The 12,500-nt window shown below is 44.2% G+C and overlaps 2 protein-coding genes across 3 annotated transcripts in view; both read left to right on the forward strand.

Moving 5' to 3' along the window:
- LOC125298574 (zinc finger protein Aiolos-like) overlaps nucleotides 1-6,540 on the forward strand; it is an 18,346-nt gene extending 11,806 nt beyond the window's left edge. For both annotated transcript variants that reach the window (XM_048249350.1, XM_048249349.1), the window contains 2 exons: nucleotides 495-617; nucleotides 4,679-6,540. In XM_048249350.1, the coding sequence (XP_048105307.1) occupies nucleotides 495-617; nucleotides 4,679-5,400 (845 nt within the window). In that variant the 3' untranslated portion in view covers nucleotides 5,401-6,540. The remainder of the gene's footprint in view (nucleotides 1-494; nucleotides 618-4,678) is intronic.
- A 4,482-nt stretch (nucleotides 6,541-11,022) lies between these two features.
- The window catches only part of LOC125297784 (protein AF-17-like), a 31,857-nt gene continuing 30,379 nt past the window's right edge, over nucleotides 11,023-12,500 (forward strand). Inside the window, exons 1-2 of the mRNA XM_048248258.1 lie at nucleotides 11,023-11,315; nucleotides 12,366-12,445. Coding sequence (XP_048104215.1) covers nucleotides 11,207-11,315; nucleotides 12,366-12,445 — 189 coding nt within the window. The 5' untranslated portion in view covers nucleotides 11,023-11,206. The remainder of the gene's footprint in view (nucleotides 11,316-12,365; nucleotides 12,446-12,500) is intronic.

Here is a 12,500-nt window from a genome sequence, read left to right on the forward strand (position 1 = left end):
GTGTGCGTGCGTGTGTGCGTGTTTGTGTGTGTGCGCGCATGCGTGTTTGTGTGTGTGTGTGTGTGTGCGCAAAGTGAAATGGACCATTCCCTCAGCAGGGTTCAGACTCTAGGTGCACTGCCGTTTGTGAGAAAAGCAGCACATCCCAATCAAATAGGACAACATGCATGTGTAGACTGTTATTGTACTGTCCTAGGCAATGCCATAGAGGCACACATTGCTGCTCAAACAAGAGGAAGAAAGCAGAAAACAGAATAGTAATGTTATTATTAGACTAACAAACTGCCCTATCGTATTGTGATATTGGATAATGTCATAGAGAGGTACATTGCTGCTCAAAGAATGAAGTTTTTTTTTTTAAGTAAATAAAACATGGTAAAGCTGTTATTGTCGACAACAAAAGCTGCAGAGGTGTTGTTATATGTGGTCATGTGTTGTGTTGTGTGTGGAGATGTGCATTGCTAGTCCCTTCTCCCCTGTGTGTGCTCCCCAAGCCGGCGACGAGGTCCGCAGCAACGGTGGCCGGGGCCAGGGCGGCGTGGAGAGGGCCATCCTGCTGGACAGACTGGCCAGCAATGTGGCCAAGCGCAAGAGCACCATGCCTCAGAAGTTTGTAGGTAAGGCCAGGCCTTAACTCGGGCCCCAGTGTGTGTGAGTGTGAGTGTGAGTGTGAGTGTGAGTGTGAGTGTGAGTGTGAGTGTGAGTGTGAGTGTGAGTGTGAGTGTGAGTGTGTGCGTGCATGTGCATGCACGCTTGTGTGTGTGCATGTGTGTGTGTGTGTGTTCACCTTGACCTATAGGGGGCTCAGTACCTTATAGCAGGAATGTGGGTTAACAAAGTAGAAAACTTCAAGACCTGTGTTCGGTGTTTGCATGTGCATGTGGGTGTGTTTGCCTGCATGTATGTGTGTGGTGTGTGTGTGCTTTCACATGTTTTTTATGTCCCTTTTCTCACATCTGAGCTCCCGCAGCAGCCTTGCTGTCTGACTCACAGCAGATAACACACTCTAAAGTTCTTCTGCCCCACCTGTTTCATATGTGGTGTCATCATACCATACTCCGGTATCAGCTGCTGCGTGGTGGAACGAGCACCTTTTCTGCCGACTAGAGGCTGTTTTGTGACTCCACTGCACTTGAGGAATATCCACTTGTGTTTTTCCGCTCGGTGTCGGTCCTCCCCCTCCCCTTGGTTGCCTCATTTCATTCACTCAGTCTGCCCCCCCCCCCCCTCTCTCTCTCTATCTCTATCTCGAGCCATCTCTGTCCCATGCGGTTCTGAATCGCTCTGTCAATAAGCTCAGACGTTCTTCTCATAAGCCTACGAGTATGTGGCAAACCACTCCCTGCCTGAACGTGCTAGTGTGTGTCGGCGATTGTAAGCGTGCATGCCATCAAAGCAGTCACCCGAAAATGTGTGTGGGAGTCGTCTTTTTACAGGCAGCGGGATAGCCGGTGTACTCGTATGACTCACCTGTCATTAGGTAAGTCTAGCCAAGGTTGAGCGTGGTCAGACCTCACCCTTGTCCTGTGCTGACATAATGACTGGTATCGGTGGCCAGGGCCCTGGGAAGATGAGAGGAGGTTGTAACAGGCCTTCATTCATCCATGTCTCCTTTCAGGCAGTCACAGAGGCTATATTCCTCTGACCGTTTCTTCATTATTTTTTTAAAAGGAGAAGTGGAAAAGTGTAGCAATATTTTATCACATTAGTTCAGCGGCAGTCTCAAATTAGGAAACGTATTAAATAGCACTTCAGCAACGGCCTTTTTTTATTTCAGGAATGTTAATGTCTTAACATTTTTGCCCATCGTGGTATAATTATTACAGTGGCCAAATCTGACATGAACAGGAGTGAAGAAACACCAGTATTGGCAGTGACATTTTAAGGACCATATATTTCTTAAAGCCACAGTTTGATTATAAGTAGACAGATGCAGAAATAGCCATCCATTCATTTTTTCTGCACTTCGTTTTGCTGCTTTTGTGTTTTGTCATAATAAGTAGTGACACTACCATATCATCCACATCTTGAATCTGTTCTGTTATGGGGCCATTTGTCAATGAGACAAATTTGAATATTTTCCAAGATCTTCTTTTTTGCTAGGTTTAGTTTATTTCCCATTATTAAGCATAGCCATTACATTGTTGCACCTGATGCATCATTATCAATACTAATATTATCTTACGATCAATCGACCCTATCCTTGTTCTAGCATAATCACAGCAGTGTTTAGCCTCATTCAGTTGGAAGGTGGTTGTGTGGGTCGATGTCAACGTAAGGGTATACGTGAGAGTTGCTTATTCAAAAGTGATGGGAGTGATGTGCTGGTAAACCTGTAGAGCAGACTAAAGAGCTTTGATGCACAGATATATTTAACTCCTGAGAATGATACAGTTGATACAATAATGAGATGCATTCCAAATGTCTTTACAACATACATTCCAAAAGTCTTTACAACATATACATTCCAAAAGTCTTTACAACAAATATTCCAAAAGTCTTTACAACATATACATTCTAAAAGTCTTTACAACATATATTCCAAAAGTCTTTACAAGTCTTTAAAACATTAACCGACCCTATCCCTCTTTTACTTCAGACCAAAGATTATAGAGTGTTCCACTCTAAGACTCTAAGATCTTTGCTTTAAACTTTAATGTCCTAGAGAGGCAATTTGTGTTGAGCACAGATACATTCAAACACAACGGTACACACACACACACACACACACATTTTAATGCTTTTATTTGGATCTTAATGGATCTTGGATCGTAATAATTTACAGATCCAAACATTGATAGAAGTACTGTGCTAATTTAACTCATTCTGCACTAGCACTAGTCATTATGGGTAAACATGGCATCGTCGTCTCCAGATGGATACACTACCGATTATTTCAGAAATTAATGGATACAGTACTTTATGCTACTTTGGCTTGCTTAGTCCACTCAGAGTTGTAGTCCAAGTAAAACAAGTTTGCACACACAAACACACACACACACACACACACACACACACACACACGCTGGTCCCGTATCTGGAGAGAGGATCATTTGGAACATGGCACAAGTGAGCGGCATGTCCTCTGTGACAGTTGAGTTGACGGATGACTGAAGTGTTCTGCTGCCATTTTCTGTCCCCTTGTCTATCTCTCACACTGACGGTGCAGTGGGTGGGAAGCCAGACCTTTTGAGTATGTTCATTTGATTAAAAACAGTCATTTGTTGAACCTGACTCAAACAGAAACAAGCCCACAGTCAGAGACACACATAACAGTGATATTGAATACATTGAAGCATGAGGACATTTCAAGTTATGTCAGAAAGTTAGTTAGATTAAGTTATGAATAAAAGCAATTGTGTTTGAATACATTAACCAGTAAGCTGTCTTGGTTTGTGCTGGATGTCGGTATGTTGTTCTGTTACACAATATATAGAGATTGTTCTTTTCAATTCATACTCTGGGTTGCACAGGTTACAATGGCATGCATCAGTAAAGCTGAAAAAGAAATGCACCCCTTAAATTAGATGCATTTGGATTTACACACTCAAATGGGTTTTCTCTGAACGTGTATGCTTCATAGGAGGCCATGCAAATGTCTGCACAGAAATGAAAACAAAATGGAGATGATCTCATTGACTAGTCAGTTATATAGTCATAAGGCACTTTGGAAAAATGTCTAACTGATTTTGTCATCACTTCCCAAAAACCTGTGAGAATGCTTCCGAGACCCGGCATTTTTTTCTCGAGCGAGTTTAGTTTCAGAGTCAGTTAAGGGCCCTTTGGCGGCGCGCTATCGCCATGACAAATAAACTGAAATCTCTCAATACGATAACCACAGAGGAAAAAGAGAAGTAATGTCTTCAACCGCAAGGAGAGAAACAGCCCAGGCAGAGAAACGTGAGCAGGTGTTGTCTTTCAAGTTTTGCAGCTGCAGTACAGGCCGCTCTCTCGATCTTCACTCTCTGTCTTTTGGTCTTTCGTTCTCTCTCTGTCTTTCATGATGTGCACTCCTTTCTTTGTCTTTTTTTCTTTTACTCTTTGCTTTACCTCCCTCTATCGTTCACCCCCCCCCCCCCCTGTGTTTGCCTGTTTCCCCTTTCTTGTCTTTCTCACATCTATCTTTGACCCTCTTTCCTTGTATTTCCATTCTTCCTCTTACTGTCTTTCACACTCTCTTCTCTCTCTTCTCTCTTTCTCTATCTCTCCCTCACTTCTCTCATTCTGTCTCTCTCTCTCTCTCCCTCTCTCTCTCTCGCTAGAAAGGTCAGTCCATTTGCTGCTTCTCACAATTGCAATTCCGTCTGTGCTGTTGGTACAGGACCCCTAATGGTTCTAGTCCGCGTGGCTGTACTGTACTCCCTAATCTTCCACAAGCACACATTTTCCACAGGACGCTTCTATAACAATTGTCATCGTCAGAAGATGAACCAGTTACAGCCCAGTACCATTCTTATTCTAGTTGAACTTATTTTACTAGATTGTCTACCAATCAGAGAGGGCGGTGGTTTAGGGTCAGAAGACTCAGGTAAAGATGTAAATCTGCTGCAATGTTATGCAAGAAAGAAAGCGCTTTTGTTTTGACAGTCAAAACAAAATGAAGTGTAATTTTTGTACATGTCTCTCCCACCTGTGTCACTGATGAATTTAATGTGACTCATTTTTGTACGTAATACAGGAGAGACCCCCGTGTGTCTGGACCTGTGCTTCAAGCGGGAGCCAGGGGTGCACCAGTCCGGCTCCGATCCCCCTCGGAGCTCGCCCACCCCCGAGGGCCTCCACGCCCACCCGCCGGACGCCGACCAGCCGCACCACAAGAGCTTCCCCCTGCAGCTCGCCGCCAGCGTCGCTCCTCTCGCCCTCACCAACGGCGGCAAGCTGGAGCGAGGGGTGCACCAGCCGAGCCTCCTGCCCCACCCCACGACTCCCCTGGACTCCCCCCAGCACCACCCCCATCCTGACGGGGGCGGTCCGCAGTCCCGCCATGCCTCTGGCCTCCTGCACCACCAGCAGCAGCACCACCAGTCGCTGCCCTTCAGCCTGAACCACCTGCTGGTTCCCGGCGTGGCCAACACAGGGGGGCTCCATTTCCCCCTGCACCCCCACCACCCGTCGCACCTGCCCCCCCACTTGGTGCACCAGCCGCCCCTGCCCCCTCCCCACGCCGTGCCCCCCCACGAGGTCCTGCGGGTGGTGCAGGGCAAAGGCGAGCCAGCGGGCGCCTACATGTGCAGTCACTGCCGCGTTCTCTTCCTGGACTACGTCATGTTCACCATCCACATGGGCTGCCACGGCTTCCGTGATCCGCTCGAGTGCAACCTGTGCGGTCACCTGAGCCGCGACCGCTACGAGTTCTCCTCGCACATCGCCCGCGGGGAACATTACCTGGAGATCAAGTGAAGTGGCGCCGGCATATGCAGAAAACACACCCGCACACACACACACACGCACACAAGCACAAGCACACAAACACACACATACCCATACAGTACACATACATACACACAAATAGTGTGACAGTTAAAACATCGGCTTACCAGTTTTTGACCAGTGTGACACTTTTTATGTAGATATGATATAGATATGATATAACATATCTGTAGATATTTTGATATGTAGATATTTTTGTTTGTCTGATGGGACAAAATACTGTTTGTCTACATGATTTACTGAAATGTAAAGACTTGAACAAAATACTGTTTGTCTACATGATTTACTGAAATGTAAGGACTTGAACAAATTTTCACACATTACTGTAAGCAACACAGACACGTTTCCTTTCATATTGAAATTTCATGTTGAATGTGCAGAAGGACTTCTATTTTTGATCTGAACTTTTTTTCTCTTTATTGTATTTCAAAAGCATGTGTGTGCCCTGTGCACTGCACACAGACATTCCCCACGATGGAGGAATTCGTACCATTCAACATTTCCCAAACCAAAGAACTGAAACACACCACTCCACATGGTGTGCTGTTTTGAGTGCTGTGATTTCTATATTGTTGTACGAGAATGTTGCATTACCTACAAAAACAAGGTGGGTTTAGGTTTTCACCGGATTATGTCTGTTTATTTTACGGGGTACCTGTGCCCCAGATTAGCCCCAGATTAGCGTGGTTGAGTATGACTTTTCATACCATGGGACACAAACATGAAAATAACTGACTGTATCCATTTAATGCTGTCCAGATGTCTTCTACTTTTCCTTACTATATTTGGCAATATTGTACAAGTAGAAACATGAGGTGAGCTGTAGTCCATTGCACTGGATTAATTACGCAGGATTAATTACGCATTAAGGACCAGGGGCACTGCTAGATAATTTGGGCCCTATGACAGACAATATATATATATACCGATAATCTATAGTATTATTGGAGGGGCTCTCTGGGGGCCCCTGTCAGTTCTGGGCCCTTAGAATCATCCTAACCCCCCACCCCCCACCCCCAGCAGCGCCCCTGTTAAGGACATATGACTTGATGGAACAAACTGTACATTGTGTGTGCCTTAAATAATCATAAAGATTGATCATGTTTCTTAGCTCTTTTTCTGTCTGATTTCGTACTCAGAAGTCATATAGTTCACACAGTACAGTTCAACACTGGAATGTTCATTTCCAGTTACTGAACTATTATTTAGGCATGTGTGTGTGCCTCCTACCTGTGTGTGTGTGTGTGTGTGTGTGTGTGTGCCTCCTACCTGTGTGTGTGTGTGTGTGCCTCCTACCTGTGTGTGTGTGTGTGTGCCTCCTACCTGTGTGTGTGTGTGTGTGCCTCCTACCTGTGTGTGTGTGTGTGTGTGTGTGTGTGTGTGTGTGTGTGCCATTGCCATTGGATCCTTGTCAAGTAGTGAACCTTAATTTAGTTTTTCAGAAAGGCAAAAAAAGTTGCATTGTATCGGACAGTGTGCATGGGGAGGGAGCACTAAAAAAGTGATCCTTGTGATCTTACTGGTCACGTGTGTGTGTGTGTGTGTGTGCTAGCTGTTTTTAGTGCTGCGGTTTGAACACTCTTGTTTGGTTCGCAGATCTGCGAGTGTAGGGTTGTGGCACCCTCCCCACGTCTTCACAAGTTGACAGAGAGAGTGGGGGAGAAGTCGCGAGAAAGAGAAACAGAAGGAGAGAGAGAGAAACAAAGAGAGAGAGAAAGAGTAGTTGACAGAGAAGACAGAGAGAAGGAGAAGAAACAGACAGAGTGAGAGAGAGAGAGAGAGAGAGAGAGGTGTCAGCTTCCTGCGCTGGATTTCCCCTCTTTGGAGCAAAACTGAGTGGAGAAGCCCCCTGCTGCCCATTCTGAGAAGCCTGGCAGTCTTAACTGCAAGAGTGTCTGGCACTGTGTCCCCTAAGGCCGCCTGCACTGGCTGGTATTTCAAAAGTGCCAAAAGGATTGCATGCTCTGCCCTGAGCAATGCCTGCTGTTTGATCCAAATCAACAGGGTGGTTAACGTGTTATGTTTCAGTGTTCTGCTTCCTTGCAGATCACATTCAAATGCTGGGCCAAGCGCAAGCTCAGTCGATGAGCAAAGGGGCTTGTGCAGGAACTAAAGCCATCGTGTGGCGTGTGAGGGCACTGAGCGGACCCACCACTGTTTGAGCTCAGGATCTTGTTCATGGTATTACATTAGGGACCGTTCGTTATTTATAAACGGGGTCACCAGAGGAAAATAGGGGAGGGTCATGTCTTTTTATTCTTTGTTGAGGGGAGGGTCACCTAACTTTTTTTTGTCTAGGAGGGGGTCACCCATCTTTTGTATTAATGAAAACAGCAAAAAATCAAAGTGGCTTGTTTGATTGTTGATTTCTGTTGATATAACGTTCTCTTTCGTTCCATAGCTCTGTCAACATTGAACAATGAAAATAAGGGAGATTTCCCGGGTTTCTCACGCAAAATATGGAAAATGTCAACATCCGTCCCCATTAACGTTGGAAGGGTTGGAGCAACAAAGTAGCCTACTTTATTCACGCCTAACACCCTATATCCATTTGGTCAACTTTATCCAGCCCTAAAAAAGCTAAATTTAACTTTGGTTTACTTGTAGTTTACCGTGTAGCCTAGCCTAACTTTAAACAGTGTGCATGCTTATAAAGCATACTTGTGCTTCATTCATCCACACATCCAGCTCCTAACGTTTTGACAAGCATTTCTACCAATTGACCTTGTTCCTGCCCATCTCTAGCTTTGCTGTCTCCATCCTTTCTGTTTTTGTTGTTTGCAAAAAAATATATAGTAGGCCCTATTTATTGGTAACCAGCAACAACTGCAATTTGTTAATCGCTGTCATTCTCTCTCCTGCCAACCAAAATGTGTTACGTTCCAAGTAGCAGTGCGTATTTCTGCTTCATAAAGTTGAACAAATACATTGGTCGTATAAATAGCCAGTTTATGGTCTACAGTGTAGAGTTGGTACGTTATGGTAGACCAACTTGGAGTGAATATACAGGGGGATTTCTTTGGCTCTTAGCCTGGCAGGTGCGCACGTAGAACACTGCAAGCGCCAATGAATCGTGCTCTCACGACAACCACGTCGTTAACTTAAATAGGCCTGTAGGTTAACATCACTCTGAGTTCGCATTCAAGCAAGCAAAACGATGATGGTTTCTCTGGAAGGGCAAGGAGTAACAACAGGACAACACAGAGACAGGCCAGAATGCAGGACTAATGTTATGAGAGTATTACAGTAATATATGGTATTCTACGAGAAAATATTAAAACGGCAAATGATAGGCCTAAACCCGGAAAAAGTTGGCATGTTAGGTATTTTTCGGTCCCTGTGATTATTTGTGAAATTGTGCAAACGGCCTTTTCAAGTAATTTGAGAAGGAAGGAGTGTAGCAAGCTCCCAAATTGACGCTCGTCTGAGAAATTGAGTTTTGGATAATGTTCAGCTTCGGCATCTTTACAATGACTGAGGAAGCCTAGAGATGAGTCCATAGCAACAAGTTCATGTGTTGAATTTGTTATTACCCAGTGTGCTTTGTTGAATGGTCTCAATGTTTTATTGTTTTATTTCATGTGAATACTTACTAGAGGAGTAACTTATTTCAAGTAGGCTAATGCAGTTGCAGGAAATGTGCATTTAGTTTCCATGCTTATTGTGTTTCCACAACAATGTTAGTGAGTAAATCTACTGAGATGGCCACCATCTTGGTGAAGTGTGATGTGTAAGATCAGAAAGCAGAGGGTGAGTTTAGTACGTCAGCTTAAGTCGATGTGATATCATAGCGCTTTATAGCGTGGATGGATGGGATCAACAATTGGCCGGGGGGGTCATATCATTATTGAAAAGGCTGTTGGAGGGTCGTTGATAACTTACTGGCAGGCTGGGGAGGGTCATGCATCATTTGATTGAAGCTCTCGAAATCCCTCTGGTGACCCGTTTATAAATGATGAACAGGTCCCTTAGCAAATTAATGTAGCATTTTTTAGCTTTAAACTTTAGACTTATGCACTGCACCTGTCATTTAAAATTAGGGCCCCTGTCTTTGATATTTGGAATGCACGTCTTAATTTACAAACTTCTGACAAAATGTAGGTCTTCAGGACAAAAACATGACAAGGTTGTACCTAAAGTGTAGTTTGAGGTCCGTGAATTCAAAGTTTTATGGAAGAATGAAAAATTGAATTTAAGAAGAATCATGGAAGAATTTAAGTTTTGCTTAAATAAAGACTACTTTTTGAACTTGACTTGCTACTACATGCTCAACTCTTCTACTTGATTTGCTCAGATTTCTCTTTTGAAACTCTTGTATTCACATTTATTTGCTCTGTGGTGTCCATACCTTCCATAACTTCTCTGTTCCTTGACTGGAACTGAAAAGAGTGGACCAGCATTGTGATGCTTGACCAACATGGCCCTCTCTCTACTTCCCTCTAGTGGTGACTCATACAGATTACAGAGAGCTAAAAACCGTCAAGGGGATGAGTACTGTATTAGTTGCTTCCCTTTTGCTCTAGTTTCATCGACATGTTTTACATTTTGCCATTTTGACAGAGGAAAATTTAAAAATGTTAAATTGATCAGATAATCATATTTAGCACTGCAGTTACCATGTTCTACAGTCAAATAAAAAATAGTGCAATGCAGGGCTCCCATTCATAGCGGTAGAATGGATCTGAGTGTGCTTCTTTTATTCCCATAAGCGTTCAGTGTGGGATGGCTGCATGCTCTTCAGTACGCTAAATCTCCTCATCAGTGCACAGTCATACTTGAAGAGCACACTCAAAATGCAACTACACCATGGGGTGAGTTGAGCTTTTGAAGCCCAGTTATAATGACTGGATCTGTTAGTGGCCATGGGTTCTGATGTAGGCAACTGAGTTTTGGCTTTTTTTTTTCTCATCATAGTGCTTCCTTTAAGGTGTAAAGATGTCTGAACAGGTTACAAAAGTATACAAAAGTGTCATGGTGCTTGGATTGAAACATGGAAAACTCATATGCACTATCTACAAATGGAGTAGACTAGGTCAATAAATTAACTTTTAATTCAGTAAATTAACCTGGAACATACCCATTTCAGGTCAGAGTAGATAGTCCACAATTAGACAAATCCTCCATCCTCCCTAGCGTGTATTGTCGAGACATAAGCTACACTGTCATTATACAGCATATGTTACAATTACGCGTTAATTACGCGTTGCAACTAAGTGGCCATGATCAAGTCTGAACTATTGAGGGACATAAATAGACATTACAGACTGGTTTTCCCTCCAATATCCTCAAGATGGCGCACTGGAGATGGTGTGGAAATGCAGGCTGCCCTGGAGACCTTGCACTCTGTCCTTTAGAGCACTACCGGCTTCCACAAACTGTTATTCAGACGTAAGTATAAAGGCTACACTAAACTTCATTGGCAGACCATCCAGTGTGCGGCGAACACTGGGCATACAATGTAACAAAGTATGTTAGGTAGTCGCGACGTACTGTTACTTGGTGTCAGCTACAGCCAGTATTTTGGTCTTGGTGAACGTGACCGACTCTGTAGTCCTGAGCATGCGCACTGTATCGCATCTCCTGTGTGGGGACGAAAGAGGACATCACGGAAAAAAGTCGCCTTCGGCAACCCCACGTAGTGATCTGAACCCTTCTAGCTCCTATATAACTGCTACACTGCTGCGATGCCAGGACTACTAATACATTCAAGAATAACCAGACTTCCCAGCAAGGATTAGTGGTTGAAGACACGTGTATTATACCGTATGGAAGCAGTATGCGGGAAATGGTTGGAGGTTGCTGTGTGTGTTCCGATGAGCGCGGCTGGGCTGAGAATCCGCTTGTATATTGTGATGGACACGGGTGCAGCGTTGCCGTGCACCAGGGTAACTGGCCTTCCTGTATTACAATGTTATTACGGCTTTGGAGGGAGATGTTGTTACGCGCTTACGTACGTGTGTGTTCATGTACATACGAGGGCGTGTTGTGTCCCCGATCACACATAGGCAATGTAGTCGTGCTACTGGATATGAAAGAGGTGGATGATCATTGATCATTGTGGAAGGATACATAACGCTCGATAGTCACGAGCTCATAGCTATCGTTAGCTTTTTATGGCAATGCTACAGGGCCTCCAGGAGCATTGTCGCCCTAAAGCGGGGCGCAGAAAGCTTTTCACATGCTTTGTTGACATCATGCTGTTTCTTAGTAGCGCCGCTGTGACCATTTTGTCTCCATTACGGACACAATTGTAGAGGAATCCTCTCTCGTTCAAGTCTCGTAATGTTACAGTCATTGTTACAGTTGTCACTTACACCTATGCTATATATGGTATATATATGCATTCTCATTACCAGAACACCGAAGAATGAAAATGAAACTTTGCAAGCTGTCCCAACTTTATCTTGCCGACAGTAGGGCTATTATGTGATAGAACAAAAAGCATAGTCCACTCCACCTATTGATACTTACTGAATAAAATGTTCCTGTGTGGTGAAATTAAGTGTTAAATGGTATGAGTGGAAGTTGTGTAGTGGGAATTTGATGGACAGCTTCTTTGTACAAAGAAAGTTTGCATTATCCAGTTGAGATTCATGTTTGTCTTTTGATACCCACTTTATTATTAATTTTCTTCGAGATAGAGAGTCAACTGCATGTGAAGTTGCAGTACATGCTGTAGATGAACATTACAGAATGACTTCTCAGTTTATCTTCACTTTTCTTTCTTTAAAATGTGTAATGTGGTGTGTGTGTGTGTGTGTGTGTGTGCACGCATAAGTGTGCTTATCTTCATGTGTAGGCTGTGTTACCACATCTCACATCTGTGCACATTTCATTTATGACTGTTGTCATGGTATTTCCTTGACAACTACATGCAGCAAGAGTAACACGTGTTTGCGTGTCTTGCTTTGTTTTGTTCTGCCGCCGTTGTCCAGCCTGCTACGGCATCGTCCAGGTGCCCACCGGCCCGTGGTTCTGCCGCAAGTGTGAATCCCAGGAGCGGGCAGCGCGAGTGGTGAGACCCCTGAGACACACACCCCCTCCACAGAGACACACACACACACACACAC

Source organism: Alosa alosa, chromosome 7 (genome assembly GCF_017589495.1).
Source record: "Alosa alosa isolate M-15738 ecotype Scorff River chromosome 7, AALO_Geno_1.1, whole genome shotgun sequence".
Taxonomy (NCBI): Eukaryota; Metazoa; Chordata; class Actinopteri; order Clupeiformes; family Clupeidae; genus Alosa; species Alosa alosa.